The 25253-nt window shown below is 32.7% G+C and overlaps 1 protein-coding gene across 2 annotated transcripts; it reads left to right on the top strand.

The window, feature by feature from the left end:
• Positions 1-8299: 8299 nt before the first annotated feature.
• Positions 8300-18444, top strand: LOC8277800. 2 transcript variants are annotated; one of them, XM_048375100.1, is made up of 4 exons: positions 8300-9106; positions 9246-9942; positions 14886-17899; positions 18083-18444. In XM_048375100.1, exons 1-3 carry the CDS (start codon positions 9072-9074, stop codon positions 17895-17897), a joined length of 3744 nt encoding a protein of 1247 aa, XP_048231057.1. In that variant the 5' UTR covers positions 8300-9071; the 3' UTR covers positions 17898-17899; positions 18083-18444. The 2 variants fall into 2 exon arrangements, with proteins under 2 accessions (XP_048231057.1, XP_015575433.2); XM_015719947.3 differs by having other exon boundaries at positions 14886-18444.
• Positions 18445-25253: the final 6809 nt, after the last annotated feature.

Below are 25253 nucleotides of genomic sequence, written 5' to 3'. Positions count from 1 at the left end.
TTTATTCATCTTTTTCTATTTATTTATTCATATTTAGCTTCTAGTTTCTTCTTCTTATGGAATGAGGACTTTTGCACTATTAAAATTGCATATAATCGAATATTTAAGACTAGTGAGCATATTATTTTAGTTTTCTACCTTGCGGAGAAATAAGTTATTGGTTCTTTCAAGACCTTTGCGGACTTATGAATACTCGTGTGGGCATACCTAATAACACCCTAGCCCAAATGACATAATTATATGTGTCCTAGATATCAAAATGTATGCACTCCCCTTGGATTAATCGAAAGCAACACGATTTCTCCCTTACAAGTGTGGATGTCTCGTCTTCCTAGATCATCAAGTCACGCCCTAGTACCACCGGTCAAGCATGTCCATTGCATTCCCATGATTTCTTATGCCAATCCTTATTGTCGTCAAGAGTCCTCATGCTTAGAGGAACTTGGAATGATGAAGATACCAATGGTGAAAATCCTGAATTGGAACATTGGGTTGGGTCTTGATACTCGGCGTTGCTTCTTTCCTCCAAAATATTCATTTGTGTTCATTCTGAGAATGATATCAATACTCGATCATCTAGTTTTCTTTCTTTCCATTTGTCCAAGCATTATATCGGTGCTTATAATTGTCGCTTCCATGCGCTTTCAATCAACACTCGTACTTATGCTTTCCAAATAAAACCAAAAACATCAAACTAAGCAGAGATTAGATTTAGTGGAACAAAAGAAGCAAACAGAATAAGAACATAGGTGGGATTTCATATTTGATAATGAAAGAAATCATAAGTTCTTTATTCTCTTTTATACGGCTATGCGAAAGGATCAAATCAAATTGACTTAAACACAAGGGTTGATAAAGAACATAAAAGAAAGGAAAGACGTTGATGGCTCGCTAACACGACTAGCAATCTATAGCTAAGTGCACCTATCGAATGTAATCTAGCTATGGCAAGTATCAATGTTGTATCCCATGAGAACTGAGAAACTACTGCTACTATGCTATTATAATTATCTAACCAATCAAAAGGTGGTGAAGATTATTAACTAAGAATGCTTAAGAATGCAATTGCTAAATTTTAACAAAGAGAATGAAAGTTGAAAAAGGATAATAAGATGAGTTAACCCAATTAGGGATCACTTTAGCTAGCCGACTAACAAACAATAAATTATGAATTGATTGATTAAGAATTGCGATTTGTCGATAATTTCTTAAATGAATCGGCCTCTCTCTCGAGTTAACTAATTCCTAACCTTAAAGATCTAAAGTTGGAATCTCTTCCTAACAATTGATTTCAGAATAACATTAATCTCTAAATTACTGCTAATAAGAATATTTAGTTCTTAGACCAGTAACTTATTTCTAAGATGCAAACCACCTAATCACACAAGCGTTATCCAAACTCAATTGAATTTCTCAATTACAAAGGAGTTCTTAGATTGATTTGACAATGGACAAGAAACAATAAATCTTATTATACTTGAATGGAAACTACAATCTCAAATCAATAGTCCAATCAATTAAGCACAAAACAAGCCTAACATGGCTAAAGATCGCCCCCAAATGAGTCTGATAGAATTAGTTACACATATTCATGATTAAACTAAAAGAGGAATTGAATACAAAGTAGACAAGAATCAAAAAGAACATGAGCACCATTTTCTCAAATGGTGAGATGTTATCCCCTCTTGAATAACTTTGTATCCAAACTCTATAGCTTAAGATCTCTTTCTTCTTTCCTTTGAATCTTTGATCCAATCCTTAAAAGCAGCTATCTTGATGATGTTGAAGTGGAATTCGTCTCTGTTTTCCTCTTCTTGATCGTCTGGAAGTTACCTCTCAAGGTCTGTCTTGAATGCTCCAAAGTTCTCTTTTATCTTCTTCTTTTCGCCCCGCTTTCTTTCATTTTCTTTTGTTTTAACTTAAGTTTCGGGATCCAACACGGCCTGGATTTATGCCATGCTGTGTTGATCTAAAAGTGTATATTTGTCCTTCTTCAGCACAGCTTGGATTTGGGTCGTGCTCCTCAACACGGACATACTCCTAGGCAGTGTCACTCTCAGAAACCGTGTTGCAAATCGCTTCTTTTCGCCATAGGAAAGGCATTTCAGAATGTGCTCTAACCCTGACCATGCTCCTCAGCACGGGACTATTGAACAGTCTAACGTGCTCGATTCGTCCGTTTCTTTCCAATTCTGGTACGATTTCCCTCTAATTTTGATGATGTACCTAGAAAAATACTTGAGACAGAAAGGAAACTAAAACAGAGTGATTCTAATACAAAAATGCATAAATTGCTCTAAAAATAACTCAAAATCAAGCATGCAAACATGTGTTCTATCAAGGTTATCAAATCACCCCACACTTAAGCTTTTGCTTGTCCTCAAGCAATCAACAATTTAGATCATAAGCTTGCAATTAACCCCTTTTAAAATCTATGCATTTGATTAGAATTAAGCAACATTCAATCTATCCTAAATTGAAACTTAACCAAAAACTAAACTAGCAATCTAAATAAGAATAATTATTATGTTAGTGTATGAAGAAATTAAATAGTATATTCAACATTAAATATACAAGAAAACATATGCCTCACAAGGGATCACTCTATGCACTCAGTGTTTAAAAGGTAGTCATCAGTCCCTCAATGCAATCATATTCAACCTACTTGCCATAGGCTTGCTCATAAATCTCATCTCCGCTACTGCAAACAATCAAATATTCCAATCAAAAGGTCTTCAGAAGGTTCGAAATGGTGTTTAGCTATAGGTATGGAAATTTGGGAGTGAGGTGTAATAAATTTCTGGACTTTTTGCAATGCCTTCCCTTAATGTCAGCTCAAAAAGGGCTAAATGCCAAACAAAGGTAATTAAATTCACTAGTTCCAAAATCTCTAAAACAAGATGCTCAAAAGGTGAAGAATGAATGAGTACTCAATAAAGTATTTTTTTGGTTTAGATTTTTATTTGGATTAAAGGGAGCATCTAAACTAAATGTTTGAGGGACTTAGTGAATTCAAAGTACACGTAAAACTGACATTTTATCCAACAACTTAATGAACACAATGCAAAAATTCCAAAAATAAGGTAGGGATCAACCAATGAAAGGCTTAACAAATTGTGATGATAAAATAAAAATGATAAAAATGAAGAAAGTGAATAGGCTCAAACTTGGCTAGCTAATGGAAAATATTTACAGGTTGGCTTTTGGCTATAAGGGTGAATCCTAAGTGCCCTTATCATTTCACAATATTTGATTGTTCATGTGACCTCAACAAGCATTACCGAGCAAGTTCTAGAAATAAGAAGAGTACAATGCACACTCAAACAAGGAAAAATAAGCATTTATGATGTATGCTCAATTAGGTTCAAAAACTCACAATTTAAGTGTGTACATTTGCATAAGGTGTCCAAATACCATCAATCAAATCATCATTTAATCAATTCATACAAAAAACACAACAACTAATCAAATTTAAATTATCTAACTTAAAGAATGGTTAAGTAACACTGGTTTAACCCAGCCACTATGATGCACCTTTAGTTCACGTGCATTCACAGGTACACCTTCGGCCATCTTGCACCGAAATAATTCCTTTAAGGTCTCAAACCTTTTAGTCTTGGACTGTTCATCAAACCTTTCTTTCAAATATAATATGATAGTTTGAGCATCCATATTCTCATGTTGTCTTTGTAGTTCGGAAGTCATACTCCCTATTCCTCAACCTTATGAGACAGATTACTTATTTCAAAAGTAAGTGATAACACTTATGGTAGTCTTGAGCGTTTGATCAATATCTAATGATTAATATATAATTTTTAATCAAATATCGACTATGAGAAAATTTTAGGAATGTATGTAATGAGAACCTCATCATTATAAACTCATTTTATAATTTCTCTTACATTTGTGTTTACATTCTATGGTGTTCATCTCTAACAATTTGGATTATTTCTTCATAATACCCGACTCCCTGTACCATTAGAGTCAAATAATACCTTTAGTATAATTGTATGCCCTCATTTGTGATGTATAAATTAACACATATTATCTAATAACTCATTGTCTTTAGGGCATACTCTAATAGGGTTGGGCTTTAGGAATCTAAGATACTTTAACCAGGCCATGACTGGAAAACATATTTGAAGGATTCTAAATATGCCCAAGTCTCTAGTAGCATGGGTTATGAGAGGGCGGTACTTCCCTAGTGGTTCTCTACTATTGGCTGATATTGGTAGCAATCCATCTGTTCCTTGCATATGGATTGTATTTTTGATGCTTTTTTACATGTTTGCACAATGCTTGAGCCCGCTGCTTTTGAAGTATTTCTCACATGTTGCTAGGCCTCTAGGTACTGGCAGAATTATCTCATACACAATAAGCCTATCTTATTTGCTCACTCAGTTTATAATTAGTGTTGTGCTTTTATTAGTGATTATTGTGTAGTGCGTCAATCTTTGATTACGCTTAGGACGATTAGTGCCACTTCTTCTGAGTGGTAAGGCCCAAGTCACGACATTTTTAAATTAAATACTGATGTGGCCTTTAATGAAGATACTAGTGATATTGAGATAGGTGCCATTATTAGAGATGATAGGGTTAGTGTGTGGTCCCTTGTTGTATATGGATCGTCATTGTCCCTCTGCTGAGGTAGGGGAAATGCTTGCCATTCGAGTTAGACTGCAATTAGCTATTGACTGTGGTATAACAAGCCTTGATGTGGAGTTGGATGTTGCTAACGTAATTTCCTTAACTCGAGAGGGCTTTTCTGTCAGAAGGGGGGAATATTGTCGCGGGTATACAGTGCTTAGCCGCCATAGTACCTATTCACAATTTTCAGGTTATCTCTTGTTGTTGTAATGGTGTTGCGCATGCATTAGTGAGGGAAGGTCATCTTCTTAGTTTTCCTTTTATTTGGATTAAGGATGAAGGCCCTAGTTGACTTCGTGAACCTTGTATCGGTTGATCGCTATAGTCAGGATTGAGACTTTTTTGGACTAAGTTGCACTCTTTTTCCTTACCAAGATTTTGTCCCACTAGATTTTTCTTGATAATATTTTTTAACAAGGCGATTGTTTTGTGTATTTACTCTTGGTAATAATATTGTCTTCTTTAAAAAGAAGACTTCATATATAACTAATATTCAATGATGATCTTCTTGTTAGCATATTTGTCCAGTAACGGTTCATATTCTTACTATGAAAATTTATCCATTTATGTTGAAGTTAGTTAAATTTATTCATTTTTTTCTAATCTATTAATCTAAATCAATTCAGAGCATTGCGCCGGGCAGAATTCTTATAGATAGTAAAATCTTATTCTAAAAATTTTAATATTATTATTAAAGTTAATTTATAGCATTTCGAACATGACCTTATAAGTAATGAAGAACTACTTCAAGAGTTTTAATGCAACTACATATTCAAAGCTTAAATTTAAAATATGATGTTCATTCCGGCTGTCATTCTGAATATGTCATTAGAATGAAGTATTTCGATACCAGAGCATTTCAACGTCTCATTTCAGATTATTTCGAATTATATGTATATAGTTTAATTTTAAACCATCAAAATACAACACTATAAAATTAGTACCCATAATCTAGTTAGATAGCAAGTTAGAAAGCAACAAGCAAGTAAAATATCACACTTTTCATTATTATAGAATTACAATAATGAAATCTCTTTCTATAGTACAATCCATTAAAGTACAAAATAGTACATCATAGTCGCAAAGACATAAAATCGAATTATATAAGTTTTAAGTTGGTATTACTAAATAATATAGATTAAATTATAAAAGAAATTAATAAATTAGTGAAAAGAACACATAGTTAAACTGTAGAGTTAAATAATAGATAAAATTAAAGAAATAATTATGCGGAATTATTAGATCATTTGTTTTGAAATTTTAGATTTCAAATCGTTTTTACTAATAGAAAGAAAATAGATTTTATTGAGTTAGAGCTAAATATTACTGAATTATTTAACTCAATTCATAGTTTTATTTTTAATAGTTGTTTCATCTTGATCATTCTAAGTCATTTCAGTATAAAATTTTAGCCGATACAGAAAAAATATTTTATTTTTAATAAAATAAGACAGTCTGAATAAAATTAAATCAAATCAATAATTTTAAAAAATGCAATTACTATTTTCTGCACGCTCTTATATATAAATTTGACATTTTAGTTTTGCTAGAAAACTTTATGCATGGACCACGTACGCATTTAACCTGATAATAACCGAACCTTTGTGCACGTAAATTGAAAATTAAATATTTGATTCGGTCTGTTAATACGAGCGTAGTGCACGCGCTGCTTCATAACGCGTGAGGGGTATGAATTAGAGATGGAATCTTTGTTCCTTATAATGCGAACACGGATGAGAGAGCAGTGAGCATGAGGAATCACAATAAGACATAGCAGAACATATGCAAATTTATGTAATTCTTGTTTTTACTCATTAGAGTCCAAAGTGCAGTCTGACCTAATTCAAGTCAAATTTATTATTAAACTGTAATTTTATAAGTGTTTTATCAACTGAATTGGTTTAGTTATTCCAAACATTATTTTACGCAATTGCAAATGAATCCAACCCTACTCCCTGTATAGTTCTAATCTTATAAAAATGGTACAAATCTAATATTACAAAAACAATTTTTTTTAATGAAATTTTTAAGCCTTAATTGCTAAATAAATATTGTATTTTGAGTTTATTTTTAAATCAATTATATATTTTTTATTTTTTAATATTAGTGTTATATTTTGATATTATTTTTAACTTTAATTTCAAACAAAATTTTTTATTAAGATTTACTGATGTGACTATATTTTAATGATATAAGAAATTGAACCAGTATTAAATTTGTTAGTTTATTATTTGATATGTTCGTTTATTATTACATACTTTATAGAAAAATTTTCTCCCATCATATTTGAAGTATTTTTAACTATTCCAATAAATGGATGAGAAGTTAGATTGTTAATGAAGGTACTAAAATATAAAAAAGAATATTTATTGTTAAATTACCTATTTGTTCACTTCAATAATTTTTTATTATAAAATGACTAAATAACTGGCCTCAATTTTATTTTATTTTTTTCGTCCAAATTATAATATATCAATAAATCTTAGTTAATGATTTTGTCATAAATAGAAATAAAAAATAAATTTAAAAAATGTAATTTATTTAAAAATTAAGTCAATTTCTAATATTGTGAATGAATTATTCAACTCCAATAGTTTGATTTAATTTACATGAATCCGTTGTTAATCTGGAGGTATATAATTATATGCAACTTGAATTTGCTTATATTTCATTTTGTATTTTGGATAAAATTGGTAAAAGATTTCAATATTTAAGCTGCGGATTTTGCATTTGATTGAAAAAACACTTTTAACATTGGTTACGTAGTAATAATTATTCTATTAAACCTCTCACTATAAAAGGTAGTAATAAAATTTAAATAGATAATAGAAAAAAAGGAATTCAAACTCCAACTTCTCAATTGTTTAGAGGAAAGAATGCTAACTTGACAATATTCGTTAATATAAGGAGTGAGCAAATTAAAGAAAAAAAACTTGATAGATAAAAAGTTGCCCAAAACTTAATTAAAAGGATGAATTAATTTAGGGATAGTTATTGTGACTTTTTAAATTTTTATATATTTATTTAGAAAATCATAAAATTTAAGTTAAATTTAATATAAAATATTAATAATATATAATTTTTATATAAAATTATATACTAAAATATTTTTAATAAATCTCACAATTTTTTTAATGTAATATATTGAAAAATCAATGTAAGTACCACACTCTAAAATTTATTATTAATTTAAATGGTCTAATTTTACTAATTAAATTTAAAATTTTATATTTTAAGATAATTTTATATATTTTAAAATTTAAAAATAAATATTTATTTTTATAATTTATTTAAAAAGCATTTAAAGAGATAAAATTGACGTGACTAGTCCAATATAATTACTAAAAAGAAAAAGTTAGGAAATTGATAAAAAATTTATTCTAAATTTAATAGCCATTTAAAATCTTATATATTTCCATCCTTTCACTATTTTATATCTAATGGTATCAAAATTATTGCTAATTCTTGAATTTCTAATAAATATATTAAATCGATTTAATTATAAAATAAAAAACTTAATTAACCATTGATTTTAAATTTTTAATCTAAAAATATAAAAAAATTAATATAATTGTTCGATATCTTCTTAAATTTTATATTTAATATATCATTATATATAATATATATAATATATATATATAACTTTTAATATTTTTCATCAGTAAATTAAAAATATGATGAAATTAATTTTTATTGTTTCATATTATTCAGTTGATAAAAATTTATAATCAAAAGACTGATATTTCAATTAACCGAATATTTGCTTCATGTTCTTTTTAATTAGAAAAATAAAAAATCAAAACCAAATGGTTATACTTTTTATAAACAAGATTGGGAGATGTACACATACTATATTATATCATTATTAATTAATTAATAAAAGGGTAAAATATAGTAATATAAAGTAAAAAAGAAATTATTAAAATGAGATCACTTTCGTTCGGTTGCGGTCTCATAAGTGGCTGTCAGTCATTAAATTAGAGAAAAAAAAAAAAAAAGAAAGAAGGAAAGAAAGAGCTATCATTCCACAGACACACATATACTCTCTCTCTCTTTCGAGAGCGGGAAAATGAAAGAAAAAGAAAAACCTCTCACTTTCACTGACACACTCTTTTTCTCTCTCTCTCATTCCATATTTAACACATATTTTACATTACTAACTTCTCTCTCTAACCTCATCATCATCGTTCATCTTTCAACTTAATCATCAGCATCATAAATAATTCTCTAGCTACATCATAGGCCTCTCTTCTTTCTGTAATCTTTTGGTTTCTGGGTGTTTATGTTTCTTTAAAGGCTCTTTGGTTCTCGTTTCTGTGTGTTCTTTCAAAAGAGTGACAGTGAAAGTAGCTATTACTAGTCATTTCTTGTAATATTTTGTTCTCTTTCTCTCTGTGGATGTGAAGCTCAGAAGAAATTAGAACATGGCAGCTGCAGCATCCCAAGGGTTCTCGATTCGGTAAGTTTTCTTGTAGTTAGTGGGAAATTCTTTGCTCTCTTTCTTCTTTTCTTGCTTGAGAAAACTTAGTGGGTCTTTTTCTTTTTCTCCTTTGTTCTTTTGTTGTAATTACATGTGGTGGTGGTACGTACATATACAGTGAGTACACGGAAAAGATGAGAGTGGTGGATGTGGAGAAATGCTGGCCGTTTAGCGGTGGTGGTGGAGATAAAGAACAAGTAGAAGCAACTCTCCTTCCTCCCATCACCGTCACTAAATTCCGCTGGTGGTCGCATGAACTCAACAAGATTAATCAGCAAAAAGAACAAGGACAAGGACTAGAAGAAGATCATTGCTTAATTGGAGTATCAAGAAATGAAGCTAAAGAGAAGGAGGAAGGTGAGGATGAATTGGAGATTGTGTGTCCGGTTTGTGGGAATTTCGCTACGGAGAGTATGGAAGTGTTCAATGCTCATGTTAATACTTGTCTTGCTCATGCACAAAGAGAGGAAAAGAAAGCGAAGACACCATCGAAGTCTAAATCCAAATCCAAATCTCCCAAGAAAAGATCCATTCTTGAGATCTTTGCAGTTTCGCCGCAGGTTGAGAAGGTGGATGATGCGGATGAGGAGAGTGATGATGATGATGGTAAAGACGATTATTTTAATGGTCAAGAACAAGAAGAAGATGAGAAAAAGATGATGAAGAAGAAGAAGACCAAGATAAAAAAGACGAAGAAGATAAAGAACGTAGTGATCGGAACTAAGTTAACAATGGACAGGAAAAAGAACAAGTGGAATAAGAAGAAGAAGAAAATGAAGAAGATGAAGAACAACAAGGGGTCAATTGCATTTAAGGTATGTGATTTCCATCATAAAATATTGTTGACTGCTTATACATTTGTGATTTTATGTAAACTTTTGAACAAATTAAGCTTATAATTGCATCATAATGGTTAAAAAGATGAAATGGTGGTTGACTGTTGTTACTAACTCTACTGTAGCCTTGTGACACATCTAAGGTTGTTTATTTGATTAATTGAATAAGAAGTAGGCGTTTTCCAATTGGGTTTTGGTCTTTTTTCTGCTACAAATCACTGCTGAAAAAGCTGGTTAAAGACTGTATCCATTTGAAGAATCAGACTTATCACTGGTCTTCTTTTTGTGTACTTGGAGCTATTTGAGTTCAGTAGCATAAAGAAAGACTGTTAAAACAAAAGGGTAAAGGAAAACCAAGATATGGGGTTTTCATGTTTGCTAAGGCTTGAGCAGGAAATGGCTGGACAATATGGTCCAGCTGGGCTGTACGAGTCGGGCAGAAGGGGGTTTCATACTTAAGGTGAAGAGGTTTATGTTGTCCTTGGTTCTGAATGTATAATGGATCTTGGGTTAATGATGATGCTTTTTCAACTATTTATTGATGCCATTATTATTTCTTGAAGATTATCGTGTGGGTCAAATCTTAGAGATGATGGGTGGTATTTGATGTAAAAATTTATAGTGTTGGCAATTTAATTTCTGAAATGTGATCATATAAATGCTAGAGGTGTGGCTCCTTTGGATGGAAAGATAAAGAGTGCTATGGCTTTAAGTAAAACAACTCTATTGGCCATTGTAATTAGATTTCTGGTGAAATGGGTATATACTACAGAAAAATCTAATGTACTTCTGTCGGTGTCTTACTGGCCAGTTCAAGTGACGTGCATTTTGCATCTTGTCACATGGCCATCATTGGGTGATAGAAGCACTGAAGGATCTTGGCATAATCATCGATTGTGTTTCATATCACATATAGTGGACTTCTGTTCAGCATCTTCAAGAAAGCACTCTCAGAAGGCTGATAGCTTGTTTGAATTGGGGGACTGTTTATTAAGCTGATGATCTTTCTTGGCAAAAAATTATTTAATTCATGACTTTAGATTAGAATAGCAATGTTGATCTAGTGGCATGGGATCCTTCGAGTGCTGGATTTGTGGATATTACTGCACCATGATGTTTCAAAATTTTACCTCCCGATCATCATTTTATGATGTTTAAGTATTGGAACACTAGTAATACAAATTAGATGACTGAGTAACTAGATAAGGTATAGTATTTCTGTAAGCATTTAATAATGTTATTCATAAGGGCATAGCTAAAGATTAAGTGTTCTTTGTTTATTGTGGCCTTTCTAAATAGGAAGATGTCTAAGATTGATTTGCATACCAGTTTCTTACTTTATCTAACTGATGTTTGAGTTCCACATTTACATATGGGTTTTTCCATATTATGCCTTGTGAGGGATTCACTGAAGGATGGATGAGTTGAACAGAGATGCTGTTCACAAGGTTGATAAAATGGGCATGAGTTAATAACATTATATTTTATGGCCGACTCTTGTTAAATTCTGGAGAGTACTTAATCCTGCATGAATGGTCAACATGTTCGTCATTTGTAGGATGAAGTTCGATGATGAATGCTTTGCAAAATTTTGCTGAAGTAAGGCTAGAAATATTTCTAATTGATTAGAGCTTAAGAGAGAACACCATGACATTTACATTTCAAACTCCTTGATGAATTGCAATTTACAAGTTGCAACTTCTTCTATTTGATCCATGTAAAGCTATCCGTGCTACCTATAGACAGCATAGTTCCAGTCAAACTTATCATAGACGTATGCCTTTATGTTAGGGTATATAACCACTTTTGAGATGCTAATATTGACATGGAAATCAATCTGATATTCCTTTTGGCATTTACTTGCTTTATGTTTTCTACTAAGAGTACTTCTACAGCTAGAAAAATGTTACTATGGTAGCTCTTTTTCTTTTTCTTTCTTTCTTTTTCAATGTTTTGATATTTACTGTTTTAACTGAGAATACATCCACATTTGATCTGAACTTTCTGCTTTCTTTATGAGTGAATCGCAAGGATGGTGTGATCTAAATATCACCCGGTTGTTTATAACAAAAACAGGATTCTAATTAGATATTTGCTTTATTCTCTTGGATGAACCTTATACTTAGCATAAATTAGGAACATATTTATATGTATTTTAGCTTGAGATTTCATTCTAATTTTTTAAGACCTTTTCTGCATGTCTTGTTGTAATATTTGCAACATGATGAATTCCTTTGGAAAGATATCACCAGTTTTATATGATTGTAGTTATGCAATAAGTATATGGAATTGCCTTCTGGACATGCTTGTCCAGTTGAATTAGTTTGAAGTGTGCGATAGAATTGATTGTATGATTTAGCACACCTTATAAAAAAAGTAAATAATTTTGAAAAGAAGTAAATAAAACCATAAAGATAAAATGCTTGATCTTCTGAAGTGGTTACCTTATGTAATTCTATCATGGAAAGGCGTGGACTGAGGGAGTTCTATACAATCTTAACTGGTTAAACATAGTTCAGTCTAGTGTTTAAACACCTTGCTATGCATATGTATGTATATGAAAAATGTTTTATCTTCTGAATTGGTGGCCAAAATATAAATTCTTCTACAGGAGCCCGTGGACTAGAAGAATTACAGTTATGGTCTTGCTCTCTTTTTATGCATATTAAAAGGCACCTTTTGGAACCAGTCTGTTCTCCATATGTACTTCAATTTGGTGTGTATGCATATCATAGGGAACCTCTTAAACTTGTTATATAGAATAATATATGAGATCTTGTTAATATAAGATATATAGCTTAATGTAAGGCAACATATTAGCCCAATAATAACTTCTGCTAACTGTTAAAACCATTAGTGGTAAAACTACAAAAGAAAACACACCACCTTCTAAGAAGGATACATCTGGTCAATCTACTGAACTCTTGAATAGAACAAGATTATCTTATTCCAGAAGCTTTTTCACCTTCATAATTATAATTCATAATTTATTATATGTTTTTCTTCTTCATGCTTGTTATTTGTCTTAAAATCATCAATGTGTCAACAGAAATTGAAATGCTTGATTCTGTTCAAGCTTTTATCAAATTATTCAAATAGGATTTTCGGATTCTTTCAGAATTCAAGGTAAAGGCTTTTATCCTAAATGACAGATGTTAAACTTTGGAGGAGAGTAAAAGGCAATAGGAATCTCCATTTTCTAGTTGACTTGCCATGAAGGAAATGACATGCATATTAAAGAAACCTATTAACAATTCAACTCAAGAAGGGAGCAAACAATCCAAAAGAGGTCTAATTTTAAGCTTGTGTATCTGAAGCTGACTTCCATCTCATGTTGTATTATTCCTCTCCTTAAAAATTCACCGCATGGATAAAGCATTTCATGGTATTAAAGATTCTAGATAAGCCACATGCATTCTATAGAAATGCAACATTTCCATTTTCTGAATTCCAAGGAACCTTAAGAAAACAATCTACGATCTTTGTATGAACTTCCAACAAGAAGTCGAGCTGCAAATGTCCTTGTATTCAATGTAAGGCAGGTTTAGCAATCGGAGTAATGCACGTTTATAGTTAGGAAACTCAAGCAATTGACAAGTTTTTGGGTTCAGATTTAAATTTAGGAGTTAGATTGGCACTGTTTAAGTGGATAACAGGAGATATTTTGGTGGCTGTTTGAATTTTATTCTACTGGTTGAGGATGTATCTTCATGCCATTTTGGTGATCACCACATGCCATTTAGATATATATGTATCTATCTGCATGTGTATGTCCTATTAATTACCCACTCCACATAAAGTTCCCAAATGTCTGTCCTACTTTTTATGCCTAAACCATTCACTAGTGATATATACACCTAAGGAATTGTAATAAATGGTCTGACTACAATCAAAATGGAGACAATTTTAATTTTGATTGGTTGATGTTGGAGATTGAACCAAGTCATAGGTCATATTATACAGCATTGAAGTCTACATCTAGTATACTATAGGGATGATTTAAAAGGAAAAGAAAATAGAATGTTGAGGTTAATTATAACTTGTTTCTTCCAAAGGTTCCCTTTGCCTAGAGTTCTAGTATAGTATATTTTTGTGATCCTGAGCTAGTCTCTCAATAGGTACATTTATGGGGCACTCAGATCACGGTTGAAACTTCGAACTTTGGGATTGCAGAGGCTCTAGTATGTGTTAGAATACCAAATGATAAAAACAGTTTAAGCATGTAGGTGAATAGCATTAGAGTAGAATTATATTCCTTAACAATTAGTATTTTGTAAAGCAAGTGAAAGAGTTCTCCAGTACTAAGCACATGTGTTTAAATTTATGCAGCCTTGTGTTTGTCTATGTGAAGAGTTAAAGTCTGGATATGACACAGAAAAAAGTATGCAAAATGAATCAAAATTCTGTTGTGTTTAGAATTTAATTCTTTATAATGGTATCACTTGGACGACTTTTATTGGTAATGCTGTGAGATAGCACACTCGAAAATCGATTCCTTTTCTTTTCTTTCATTCTTTTTTCCTAGTAATCTCACCTTTCTTCTCCTGAGTAATAATTGTTACATGAAGGTTTAGTATGATAGTCTTGCTTTTGTTATATGGAGAACATGTTTTATTACCATTTGTAGTTTGAGTTCTTAGGTGAATGCATAAGAATAAATTTAGTCCCTAACAACTAGGACTAGAATGTATAGCTCATTTAGGATCTGATGTATATAAATAGTTATGCTGCTGAAATAATTTGCAATAACCAAGTTCCTGTACTAGATCTAACCATCATTCAAATTGCCATGTTCAATTCTAAAACTTTTATTGTTAGTGGACATGTTTTATTCAACTGGTAAGTTTGACCATTTAATGACAAGTATTTATATGTGTGTAATTGTAAAGGTATTTCATGGCAGTCTGATGACTTTTTCTCAGGGGAATGCTCATAAGCTTAAATTGCCAGTTCCAGTGATGTGTTCAGGAAAAGTGAATGGTTCATTTTGCAATAAAAGGATCCCAAAAGCTATTCTGGACGATGTTTCAGTCCACCAACACAAATCAGGACTGAAGGGTTCTATACGAAAGAAGAATGGAGTTGAAGCATCAAAATTTATTGCAAAGCACCAAAAAGAATTCATCCCTATTCGTGGTATTCTCAAGAATCATACAAAAGCTATTGATCAACAGAATTCTGAAATTTGTAATGTGTCAGGCAGTAGTCAAGCGAATTGTTGTGAACTTCAATATTCAGACAGGCATGTCAGGTTCTCAGGTAAAGATGACATTCTTGGTCCAATGAAGAATAAGTTCAGTTCCTCTGAGAAAAATGCTTTTGATACATATCCAAACATCCTTGCTAATCAGTCAGACCAGGATCACTCCACAGAAAGTGATAAAGAATCAGATGCTGTGGGGTTGAATGGAAGTGGTGATATTGATGTTAGCACAGGAAATGGAGCAGAGTTGCAAACAAAGATTAACAAGAAACAGTTGGCAGGTATTAATGACCCTGTTGCTACGCCTGATTTTCTGAGGCTACATCAAGAAAAAGAGCAGCATATCTTGGATATATTATCCACAAGTCCAGTAATGATTCACGGTAATGATTTGCATATGTTTCCTCAAAGGCACCCAAATGGACCAAATAAACCCACACATGCTAGCAATTTGAGACTGCTTCCTACAATGAATGAAGCACATAATCCCCATGTAAATTCTCAATTTTGTGGTAATGTACCTATGCCATCTGATTCTAGAGGAAAGTCCATTGATTATTTTGAAGATCTCACGCATGGATTTGCTGCTATAGATTCATTGGCAAGTACAAGGGCATTTAGCCAACCTTCATCATCTAATTTTCCTTCAGTTGAAGTGTCGAATAGGAGCTTTTCATTTATGCCACAATCTTCCATCATAAGTATCAGTGGCCAGGCTTTGCAAAACCAACCATATTATCATCTTTCTCCAATGGGATTTAGGGTTTCAGATAGGAGGCAAACAGTAGGTGTCTTAGGCGAAAGGTGCATGGATGGGGAATTTTATGGCCTGCCTCTAAATTCACATGGGGAACTAATCCAGGTGAGTTCAAGTGGTAGAGTTGGTGTAGACCACATGAAGAAGTCAACTATGCTAAGTTTTTCAAGTAGCTCATATCAACAAAATTCTGTCATGTCCGGAAGCTTCAGTGGTTTTGCAAGTGAAAAGCATCCTAATGAGCAGGGAGTTCCAAATGGTCGATTAGATTTGCTGCCTATACAAAAGAAGCACAATGTACATTTACCACCTCAGTTCAGTGTTGCCGGCTTGCCAAATACTGGAAGACTGGATGCTCATTCACTAAATCCTGATAGAGGATGTAGCAGTAGTGTCTATCCATTTGATTCAAACCTGAGTTCAACGAATATATCTCTCAATCAATGCAGGCAGTACATTCAAAGTCAGAACGAAAATCAGATGGCTCATATGAAAAAAAACTCGGATAATATGTCACTGAAAACTGTGCTACCAACAATGAGGTTGATGGGTAAGGATGTCGCAGTGGGTAGAAGTAATACAGAAATGCAAAGTTTTGAGGATGGAAACATTTGGATGGACAAAGAAATTATACAAGAGCATCGTCCTTCAAGTAATGATCTTGGTCATTCCTTGCTGAAGAGACAAATTCAGCAGGAAAGGATTTTGTGTCCAGCACTAGAAAAATCAAAGGAAACTTTATATCTTCCTTTGGAATTTGAAAGCAATCAGGCCTCACAAAGCAACTTTCAGATGAAAGCTCAAGAATTTAGAGCTTCTCACCCATTCTATAACTGGAAAACTAGTTCTGCATTCCAAAATGGTGACCTTACTGTCGAGCCAAATAGTAGTAGTTCAGAGCTGCATCCAACTGCTCATCCATTTTCTCTTGATATGCTATACAAGGGAGCCAACTTGCAGGATTACTTAATATCTGGTGCTGAAAATGCAGGTATAAGCTCTCAAGTGCCGGTAATGTCTACATTGCTTAATACACGTCCACATATGGGCTGTAGACCTACTGAATTAAATTACCAGCAGAATCTACCTAATGCTCGGAAGTCAGCTTTTGACTTTCCATTCTTGCACCCAGATTATAATGAGCATAACCAATCATCTTCATTTCCCACCTCCTCTAAGAACCTGCCTCCATGGTCAGTACATGCATCACCACTACAAGTGAAAACAGGAGATATGGCTTCTAAGAATTTTTCTGATGTGGGTTGTACACATCATCCTTCTTGTACAAGTGGAACAAATTTTCTTACACCTCTTTACCATTCATCAGTGGTTTCTGACCCTCACAGTTCTGTGATTTCTGGCCCACCTTTGAGAAGTTCACTTGGATCAGTGTTGTTTATCGAACCTCCAGGCTTTCCGTTCAGTACTGGAGTTCATTCAAATTCGTCAATAGACATGAGCTACAGAGACAAGATCATCATCCAGGAAAGAATGAAGTCAAATTCTTTGGGTGTTAAGGTTCCTGATCATTGTCAGAAAATCAAGAAGAGGCCCGCAGCTATATCAAGTGGTTCTTTGAGGCCAACCAAGATGCCTAACTTGATGCAGGAGGATTTAAGTGCTGTGACAGAGCTAACAAGGGAGACCTCTAGCAGCGAGATCTGGCAGAACATTGCAGCTTATGAAGCCAGATCAAAAGGCGATAAAGGAATTGGTTTAGGATGCTGTTCCTATGAAGCTCAGAAGAATGGTCTTGGAACTTCAAGTGACTCTGATTTTTCTAAAGCTGATACTTTGACGAAACCAGGACCCATGAAACTAACTGCTGGAGCAAAGCACATCCTCAAACCCAGTCAAAAAATGGATCACGATAACTCCAGGCTCATCCATTCTACCATCCCATTTCCTGGTGCAACTGACTGTGAAAGCTTTTTAGATTCTCAGAGGAAATCAACAATGATTTACAGGTTTTAGGGGTAAGTCCTGTCATCCTAGGATGATTTTGACTAATACAAGAGCATGAGTTTGCTAGTTTGCTCTACATGTTAATTAAAAGCTATATATATAGTCAGCAGGATTGCTTTCCAGTATAATATTTACATTACTGGTGAATCGGACTTAATGTAATATTTTCAAGCCAAGGTTTCCTTTTTTTGCAGTCAAACACAGGCTCCAACATGTGGAATTATGTTTAGGAATGCGACTGCTGAATTTTGTGCTCTTCTTTTTGTTTTGTCATTTTTTGTTTTGTTCTTCTGAAAAGATTTGTGCTTCTTAATTATCCGGTGTTTAAGTATTTTATTAATTTTTCGATTTTCGAGCCGTTACACTAAATTGTTTGGTTAATTTGTTACATGGAAAGGTGGTAGCCGCTAAGATACTGAAGTGGTACTTTACTTTGTTTTTATTCAGGAGTGGTACATTTCTAACAACTCCAATTTTGAGCTTTTCTTGTTAGAAAAAAAAAATTATCAGAAAAAGAACTTACACAATTTGAATTCAAGTCTTCCCATTTGCTATCCACTTGTATTAAATTAGAGAAAGTTTATCAACTTTATGGTGTGTAGACCTATTTATTGGTCTAGATAACTATCTAGTCACTTTAAATTTGCAAAAAGATTTCCTAACTTAAACACAAAATTTTTATTTTAGCCTGTCGGAGCTCAAACTCAAATAATCCAATTATTTGAGCGAGCTTAGACATATTATTTTTTTAAGGTATGCCTAATCCAGTCCACCAAAAGATATAAAATAAAATTTATATATTCTTAAAAGTAGATTAGACTTAATTAAAATTTTAAATCTAGATAAATATACATGTTAGACTCAAGCTGAAGTTAAAAACTTTAAAACATGACTTGAACAAGTCTAATAGCAAGCAATATAGAATTTTTATCTTTTATTATATAGCCAAGTATTATTAAATTTTTAATCAATATAGAAATTTTTAAGAAAAAATTGTTACAAATATACAAATAGAAAAGGCTAATCCAGACCTAAAAATTCATTAGAATGTAAAATATATTAAATGTGAAGGGTATTTTTCAAAATAATTCAAGACATAGATTTTGTTAATTTAAAATGATCCTAAATTTAAAATAATTTGAGATTAAAGGACTCAAAATTACAATGATTTAAATATCAATTAACCCAAAACTAAACGGTTAAAGAAAAAAAAAGACTTGTACGTATAGCAATTCAAATTCAAGCATGACACGATCCAAGAACTTGCATAATTTGAATTTATAACTGATATCAAATCCGATTCAAAATGTAAAATAACTTAATATATCATTTCTTTTAAAAGAGAATAACCTCAATAAGATCTACATTGGTGATTGCAATCAAGGATAATCAACCCTTTGGTACGAAACTTTGAGATATGTTTTCAATTGGTATTAATAATTTTTTTTATAGAAATTTTAATTAGTATAGGCAACGGTATCTATTAAAAATCCGTTTAATTTTTTATGATATGTAAGGTGAAGCTCCGCATCAGCATTCTACTCACCATTCATGTCATAGTTGATTTTAAGTAAATTACTTGTTGGTACCAAAGCTTCGCAACTTATATCGAAATAGTACAAATTCGTCAATTTGTTTCTTTTTAGTACCACACTCATTATATTTTATTTCAATTGGTGGTACCTATTGGGATTTCGATTGTTGTCCCTTGGAACCAATAAGGGAGTGTTGAAATGGTGACTTCAAATCACAAAACTTGATAAAGTATAAGGTTAAAAGCCACATAAGGAATTTAAGTGAACAAAACAAAGAGTAAAGGTTAAAAAAAATTGAAATAAGAGATTTATAGTGGTTCGAAAATGATTCTCCCTACGTCTAGTCATTAAGATTACACTTTAGTGTTTAATTATAACCAAATCTTGATAACAACCTTTGGGTTTTATAAGCTCACCCAACAACTTGGTATTCAATAGGCTAATAATAAATCTCTTCCCTTAGTGTTTCCATCTCTCCCTAAATTTTTTTACTCTTGCATTTTAATAGAAACTCAATAACTCTTGTATTTTTAATACCTAGACTCACACAACAACTATTTTACAAGAGCATACAAGCTCTTACAACCTATATAAGATTAACTATATGCAAAAATTATAAAAATAAGTAGGAAATGCATAGCAATAGATATGGCTCTTAGGAAGGTTGTTTTTGAACCATTAATATCTTTTAAGAGGGGTATTTATACCTTCTAACCATTAAAGAGACGTTACAAACAGATACTAGAGCAATTTCTTACTTCTAGCTCCAAATAGTGCATTAAATACACTGTTAGAGCATAGTCGTGGTTGCTACACCTTAATTGCTGATGTAACTGACTTTTCGTGGTCGAGAAGCTTGTGTCGCGGTCACGAAACTTAAAGTGGCAACGGCTATATTCCATTTGGCACTCCGTAATTCGCCGTGTCAGAAGTAACCGTTGGTGTGGTGGTTGTGATTTAGAGAGCATTTTTTAGAACTTGTTTTGATTAAGCTCCTTTAAAGGAAATCTATAAAGAACACTTGAAGTCAAGGTGGAATACACCCAATCTTAATTGTCAAGGTCAAAATCAAGGGTGCCTTCAATCATGAAAGAACTTAGGCTTACATTGACTTTCATTTGATTTTTAAGATTATTTTATTTTTATCCCCCTTTTTATTAAGCGCTACTCTCTCTTTTTCTATCCCAGTCATACTTCTCTCCCCTTTGTCAAAAATAAAAGAAATAAAAGGAGTAAAAGAGAAAATAAAAAATAACCATGAAAGATATGTTGGATCAATCAATAATGGTGTTATAAATTTAAAAACTAAAGAAGATAAAATAAATAATCTCATTAATAATGTAAAGAAGAGAACAATAAAATAAAGAAATAACAAGAGGAAATGAAAAATAAGATAACAAAAATCAAGAAAAGAAGAGACAATCCAAGTCTAATCTCTAGCTTCCTTATCTCCAACTTCTTCCTCTTTCTCATTACCTCTAGAGACTTGAGGTTGAACTCTTATCTCTACAACTCCTTTTCTTTGGATCACTACCTTAGTCTTTTTAGAAGCTCTCTTAGGACTTTCATACCCACCTAAGATGTATTGATAGATATTATTTTTGGTGAGAATGATGGCTCTAAAGTGAAGAAGGTAGTCAATATCAAGAAAATTGGAGTTTTAGATTAATTAAGTTAAAGGGATTTACTTAAGGTTGGAAAGAAAAGTATAAAAAAATTTGGCAATCAAGGTGATTTAAGAAGGGAGAAGAATAAGACCCTTGGACTTATTTCCTAAGGAGATGAAATGATCATTGAGGAAGTGAAAGGTTTGGATTTCTTTTTATGGTTTACCATCCTGTTGAGAAAAAAAAGGTCCTTTTGGCTTACCTTTTCATTACCATCACCTCTAAAGTTGATGATGAAGGTAATAATTTAGTGAAGGAACCAAAGATGAAGAGATTGGAATTTTTTGATAATGAGAATCTTAGGTTAAACCCGGTTTCAATGGAGATGATGGACCAAAACTGGTAGAAAGAGCTTCATATCAATCATGTGGAAGTAGTCATCCACATGAAATCTGAAAATTTCCGCCAATTGATCACTTGTAAGGCTGAAAGGCTTGCCAAAAAGGTTGAAGGTGATGCCATAGTGGCCTAGAGGGTCACTAATACGGTGATGGTGAAGGTAATAATTCGGTGAAGGAATTAAAAATGAAGAGATTGAAATTTGTTGGCTAATGAGAATTTTAGGTCAAACTCGATTTTATTTACACTCTTAACCTTCTCATCTTTGTTCAATTTTATTGTGACACTCATGGGAGTTTTGGCGACTTTCAAACCATCCATCTCAATTTTCTTCAAGAGTTCTTTTGTGTACTTGGATTAGTTGATGAATATTCCTTCCTTGCTTTGCTTGATTTGAAGACCAAGAAAGAATTTGAGCTCTTTCATCATGCTCATTTCAAATTTCCTAGTCATACACTAGCAAAATCCTCGTAAAATAATTCATTAGTAGCACCAAGCACAATGTCATCAACATAAATTTGTAAAATGAGAGTATTGTGCTTGTGTTTCTTTACAAAAAAAGTAGTGTCTACTTTTCCTTTTGAAAACCCATTTTAATTAAAAAAAAAACCTTTAATATCAAGTTGTAGGAGCTTAAGGCTTTAGACAATTTAAATACATGATTTGGAGATTTATGATTTTCAAAATCGGAAGGTTTTTCAACATAAACCTCCTTATCAATGAAACCATTTAAAAAAACACTTTTTACATCCATTTGAAATAATTTGAAGTTCATGTGACATGCATAAGCTAAGAGTATTCTAGTGGCTTTCTAATCTAGCAACCGGAGCAAAGATCTCATCATAATCAATGCCTTCCTCTTTGTTGCAACCTTTTGCAACCAGTCTAGCTTTATTCCTAGTGATAGAGCCTTTCTCATATAACTTTTTTTCTAAATACCCATTTGCACCTAATAATTTGGTGGTCTTAGGTCTAAAAACAAGTTCCCATACTTTATTTCTATCAAGTTGGTTGAGTTCATCTTGCATAGCAATCACCAAACTTTCATCATTTAGAGCCTCATCAATGGTCCTTGGCTCAAATTGAGAAACAAAGGCTAGATTATTTTAAAGCAACATGTTTAGAACGAGTACTTACACCCTTTGATAAATACCGAATAACTTAAGTAGGTGGGTGATTCTTTTTGAAGTTCCACTTATTGGAAAGACTTTCGGACTTCTTGAGTTGCAACATGATTTTGTTAGTTTTCTTTATTGTCCTTAATGGATTCTTTAATCTCTTTAGATGGATCATCAAGATTAACTTTGAGCTCCTAAAATGCACTTATAAGATCATTCACAATAATACCTTTCCTAAGATCAAGCTTGCTTGATTCATCAAAAACAATATTCATGGACTTTTCAACTATTAAAGTATTTGTTAAAGACTCTATAAGCTTTGCTTGAAGTGGAATAGCCTAGAAAAATTTATATATTGGTTTTGGAGTCAAATTTACCAAGATTTTTCTTGGTATTTAAAATGTAACATTTGTATCCAAATACTCTAAGACATGAAACCTTACTCATGCTTCCATTTTAAAGCTCATAAGAAGTTTTAAGCTCTTTTGAAAACTCTATTTGCAACATAATAACTAGTGTTAACGGCTTCCACCCAAAAGTAAGAAAGAAGTTTTTACTCATTGAGCATTTTTCTACCCATTTCCACTAGTGTTATACTGTTCCTCTCCACAACACTATCTTGTTTTGCTGTCTTAGGAGATGAAAAGTTGTGAGAATCTTAAATTCTTTGCAAAGAGTTTCAAAGAGATCATTTTCAAATTCTTTTCTATAACCATTCTTATGGAGGAAATCAAAAATCCTTTTTCGTTATGAATATGTTTTGCAAAATCTTTGAAAACATTGAAAGCGTTGTACTTATAAGCAAGGAAATTAACCTAAGTAAATCTAGAGTAGTGATCAATAATAACATATGCATAAGACTTCCACCCAAACTAGCTACTCTAGTTGGTCCAAACAAATCATATTTAATAGTTAGAGTGGTATAGAAGTACTTATAATATTTTTGAATTTAAATGATGATAGGTATTGTTTTCTCATTTGCCATGGCTCACAAGGTTTGTCCTTGATGAACTTCACCTTAGGAAGACTATTCGCTAGCTCATCTTTGGCTAACTTATGTATAAGCTCCATACTTGCATGACCAAGTCTTCTATACCATGGCCAAGATTCATCACTAATAGACACAAAATACTTAAAAGTTTGGTTAGCAATTTTGTTTAGGTTAATTGAGTAAGTGTTGCCACTTCTTTCTGCTTCGAACACTACTTTTGTCATCCATTAGGGTATTGATATAGCATACATTCGAGTCAAGAATGACTTTGCTATCTTTGTCACACAATTGACTTAAACTTAATAAATTATGCTTTAACCTATTAACTAGGAAAATATCATGAATAAAAGATTGATTGTTCTTGCCAAAAGAACCAATGCTAATTACCTTTCCCTTGGCATCATTACCAAATGTGAATTTCCTCCACCATAATCTTTGACATTCATAAAGAAGTTTTTATCTACTGTCATGTGCCTTGAACATCCACTACCAATATGCCAAAGATTTGTGCTTGTAGAGTTAAGAACACCTGACTAGAGTCCTCCAAGTTGGCCATAAAGCAAAGATTGGTCTCTTCATCTTTTTCACTCTCATTATTAGAGGATGAGGATGCATCACTCCAAGTAGCCTTTAAACCCTTTTCTTCTTTATCTCCCTTTTTTCCTCTTCAAGTATTTGAGACAATCCAGCTTGATGTGTCATTTTACATTCATAACAAGTAACATCATTCTTCTTGTCCTTTCTAGGTCTTAATTTGGAGAAGGACTTCTTGCTTATGAAAGGCTTGTTGCTTCTTCTTCTTTTAGCCTCTTGAGTCCTCTTGACATGTTTTGTGATGAGGGCCACATCATCCCTCTAACTTTGAGCTTCCACTTGGTCTTCATCATCACTTGGAATATCATTCCCATCTTGAGTTCTTATGTTAGCCTTGAGTGCACGCCTTCTTTTTCCCACCATCTCTATCAAATTCATCCTTGACAAGCGATATCTCATGGGTTAGAAGCTTACCTATGAGAACATCTGTTGGAATCTTTCCAAGGTCTTCAATTTACTTCTTCTATACTAGCCACTCTAGCACCATATTTATCTAAAGGAAGACTCTTAAGAATTTTGTTGTTGATATCCACTAGCTCATAATGCTTCTCAAGCTTTTTCAAATTGTTGATCATCGTTAAAAGTCCACTGGTCATGTCGGTCACAAATTCGTTTGGCTTCATCTTAAACATTTTGTATTCGGTGACGTATATTTGGATCTTTCTTCATTTGACTTGCTTGGTGCCATCATGATAGTTTTCCAAGGTAGTCCAAATTTGGTGCAATGTTGCACCCTCCCATATTCTGCTTTAGATAGACAACTCACAAAAATGGCCATTGCTTGCTTGTTTTTATGATTTTTCTTCTTGTGAGCATCTACACATTCTTCCTTAGGAAGAATTGTTTCTTCAATGTTCTTGATTTTAGTGGGAGCCTTCCAATCCTTTACTACATAGTCCCATACCTCAACGCCATATGAATCCAATTAGATTTTCATACAAAATTTCCAAAATGCATAATTGGATCCATTAAAGTATGGCTTGAGATGTTGAAATCCTTCATTAGTTTCCATGATCTTTACACTCGCGATTAAGATAGTAAATGAGTGATTATGCTCTAATTCCACTTGTTGCCCCTTGGAATTAAGAAGGGAGGTTGAATTGGTGACTTTAAATCACAGA

Source organism: Ricinus communis, chromosome 5 (assembly GCF_019578655.1).
Source record: "Ricinus communis isolate WT05 ecotype wild-type chromosome 5, ASM1957865v1, whole genome shotgun sequence".
Lineage (NCBI taxonomy): Eukaryota > Viridiplantae > Streptophyta > Magnoliopsida > Malpighiales > Euphorbiaceae > Ricinus > Ricinus communis.
The sequence above is the reverse complement of the archived record's forward strand: the minus strand, read 5'-3'. Positions and strand labels throughout refer to the sequence as shown.

What these genes read in the sequence shown, in the direction of transcription:
- LOC8277800 (XM_048375100.1), top strand. Translation starts at nt 9,072, where the DNA reads ATGGCAGCTGCAGCATCCCAAGGGTTCTCGATTCG. An exon ending in TCCCAAGGGTTCTCGATTCG is followed by an intron (nt 9,107 to 9,245) that starts GTAAGTTTTCTT and finishes GTACATATACAG; the next exon opens with TGAGTACACGGAAAAGATGA. An exon ending in AGGGGTCAATTGCATTTAAG is followed by an intron (nt 9,943 to 14,885) that starts GTATGTGATTTC and finishes ACTTTTTCTCAG; the next exon opens with GGGAATGCTCATAAGCTTAA.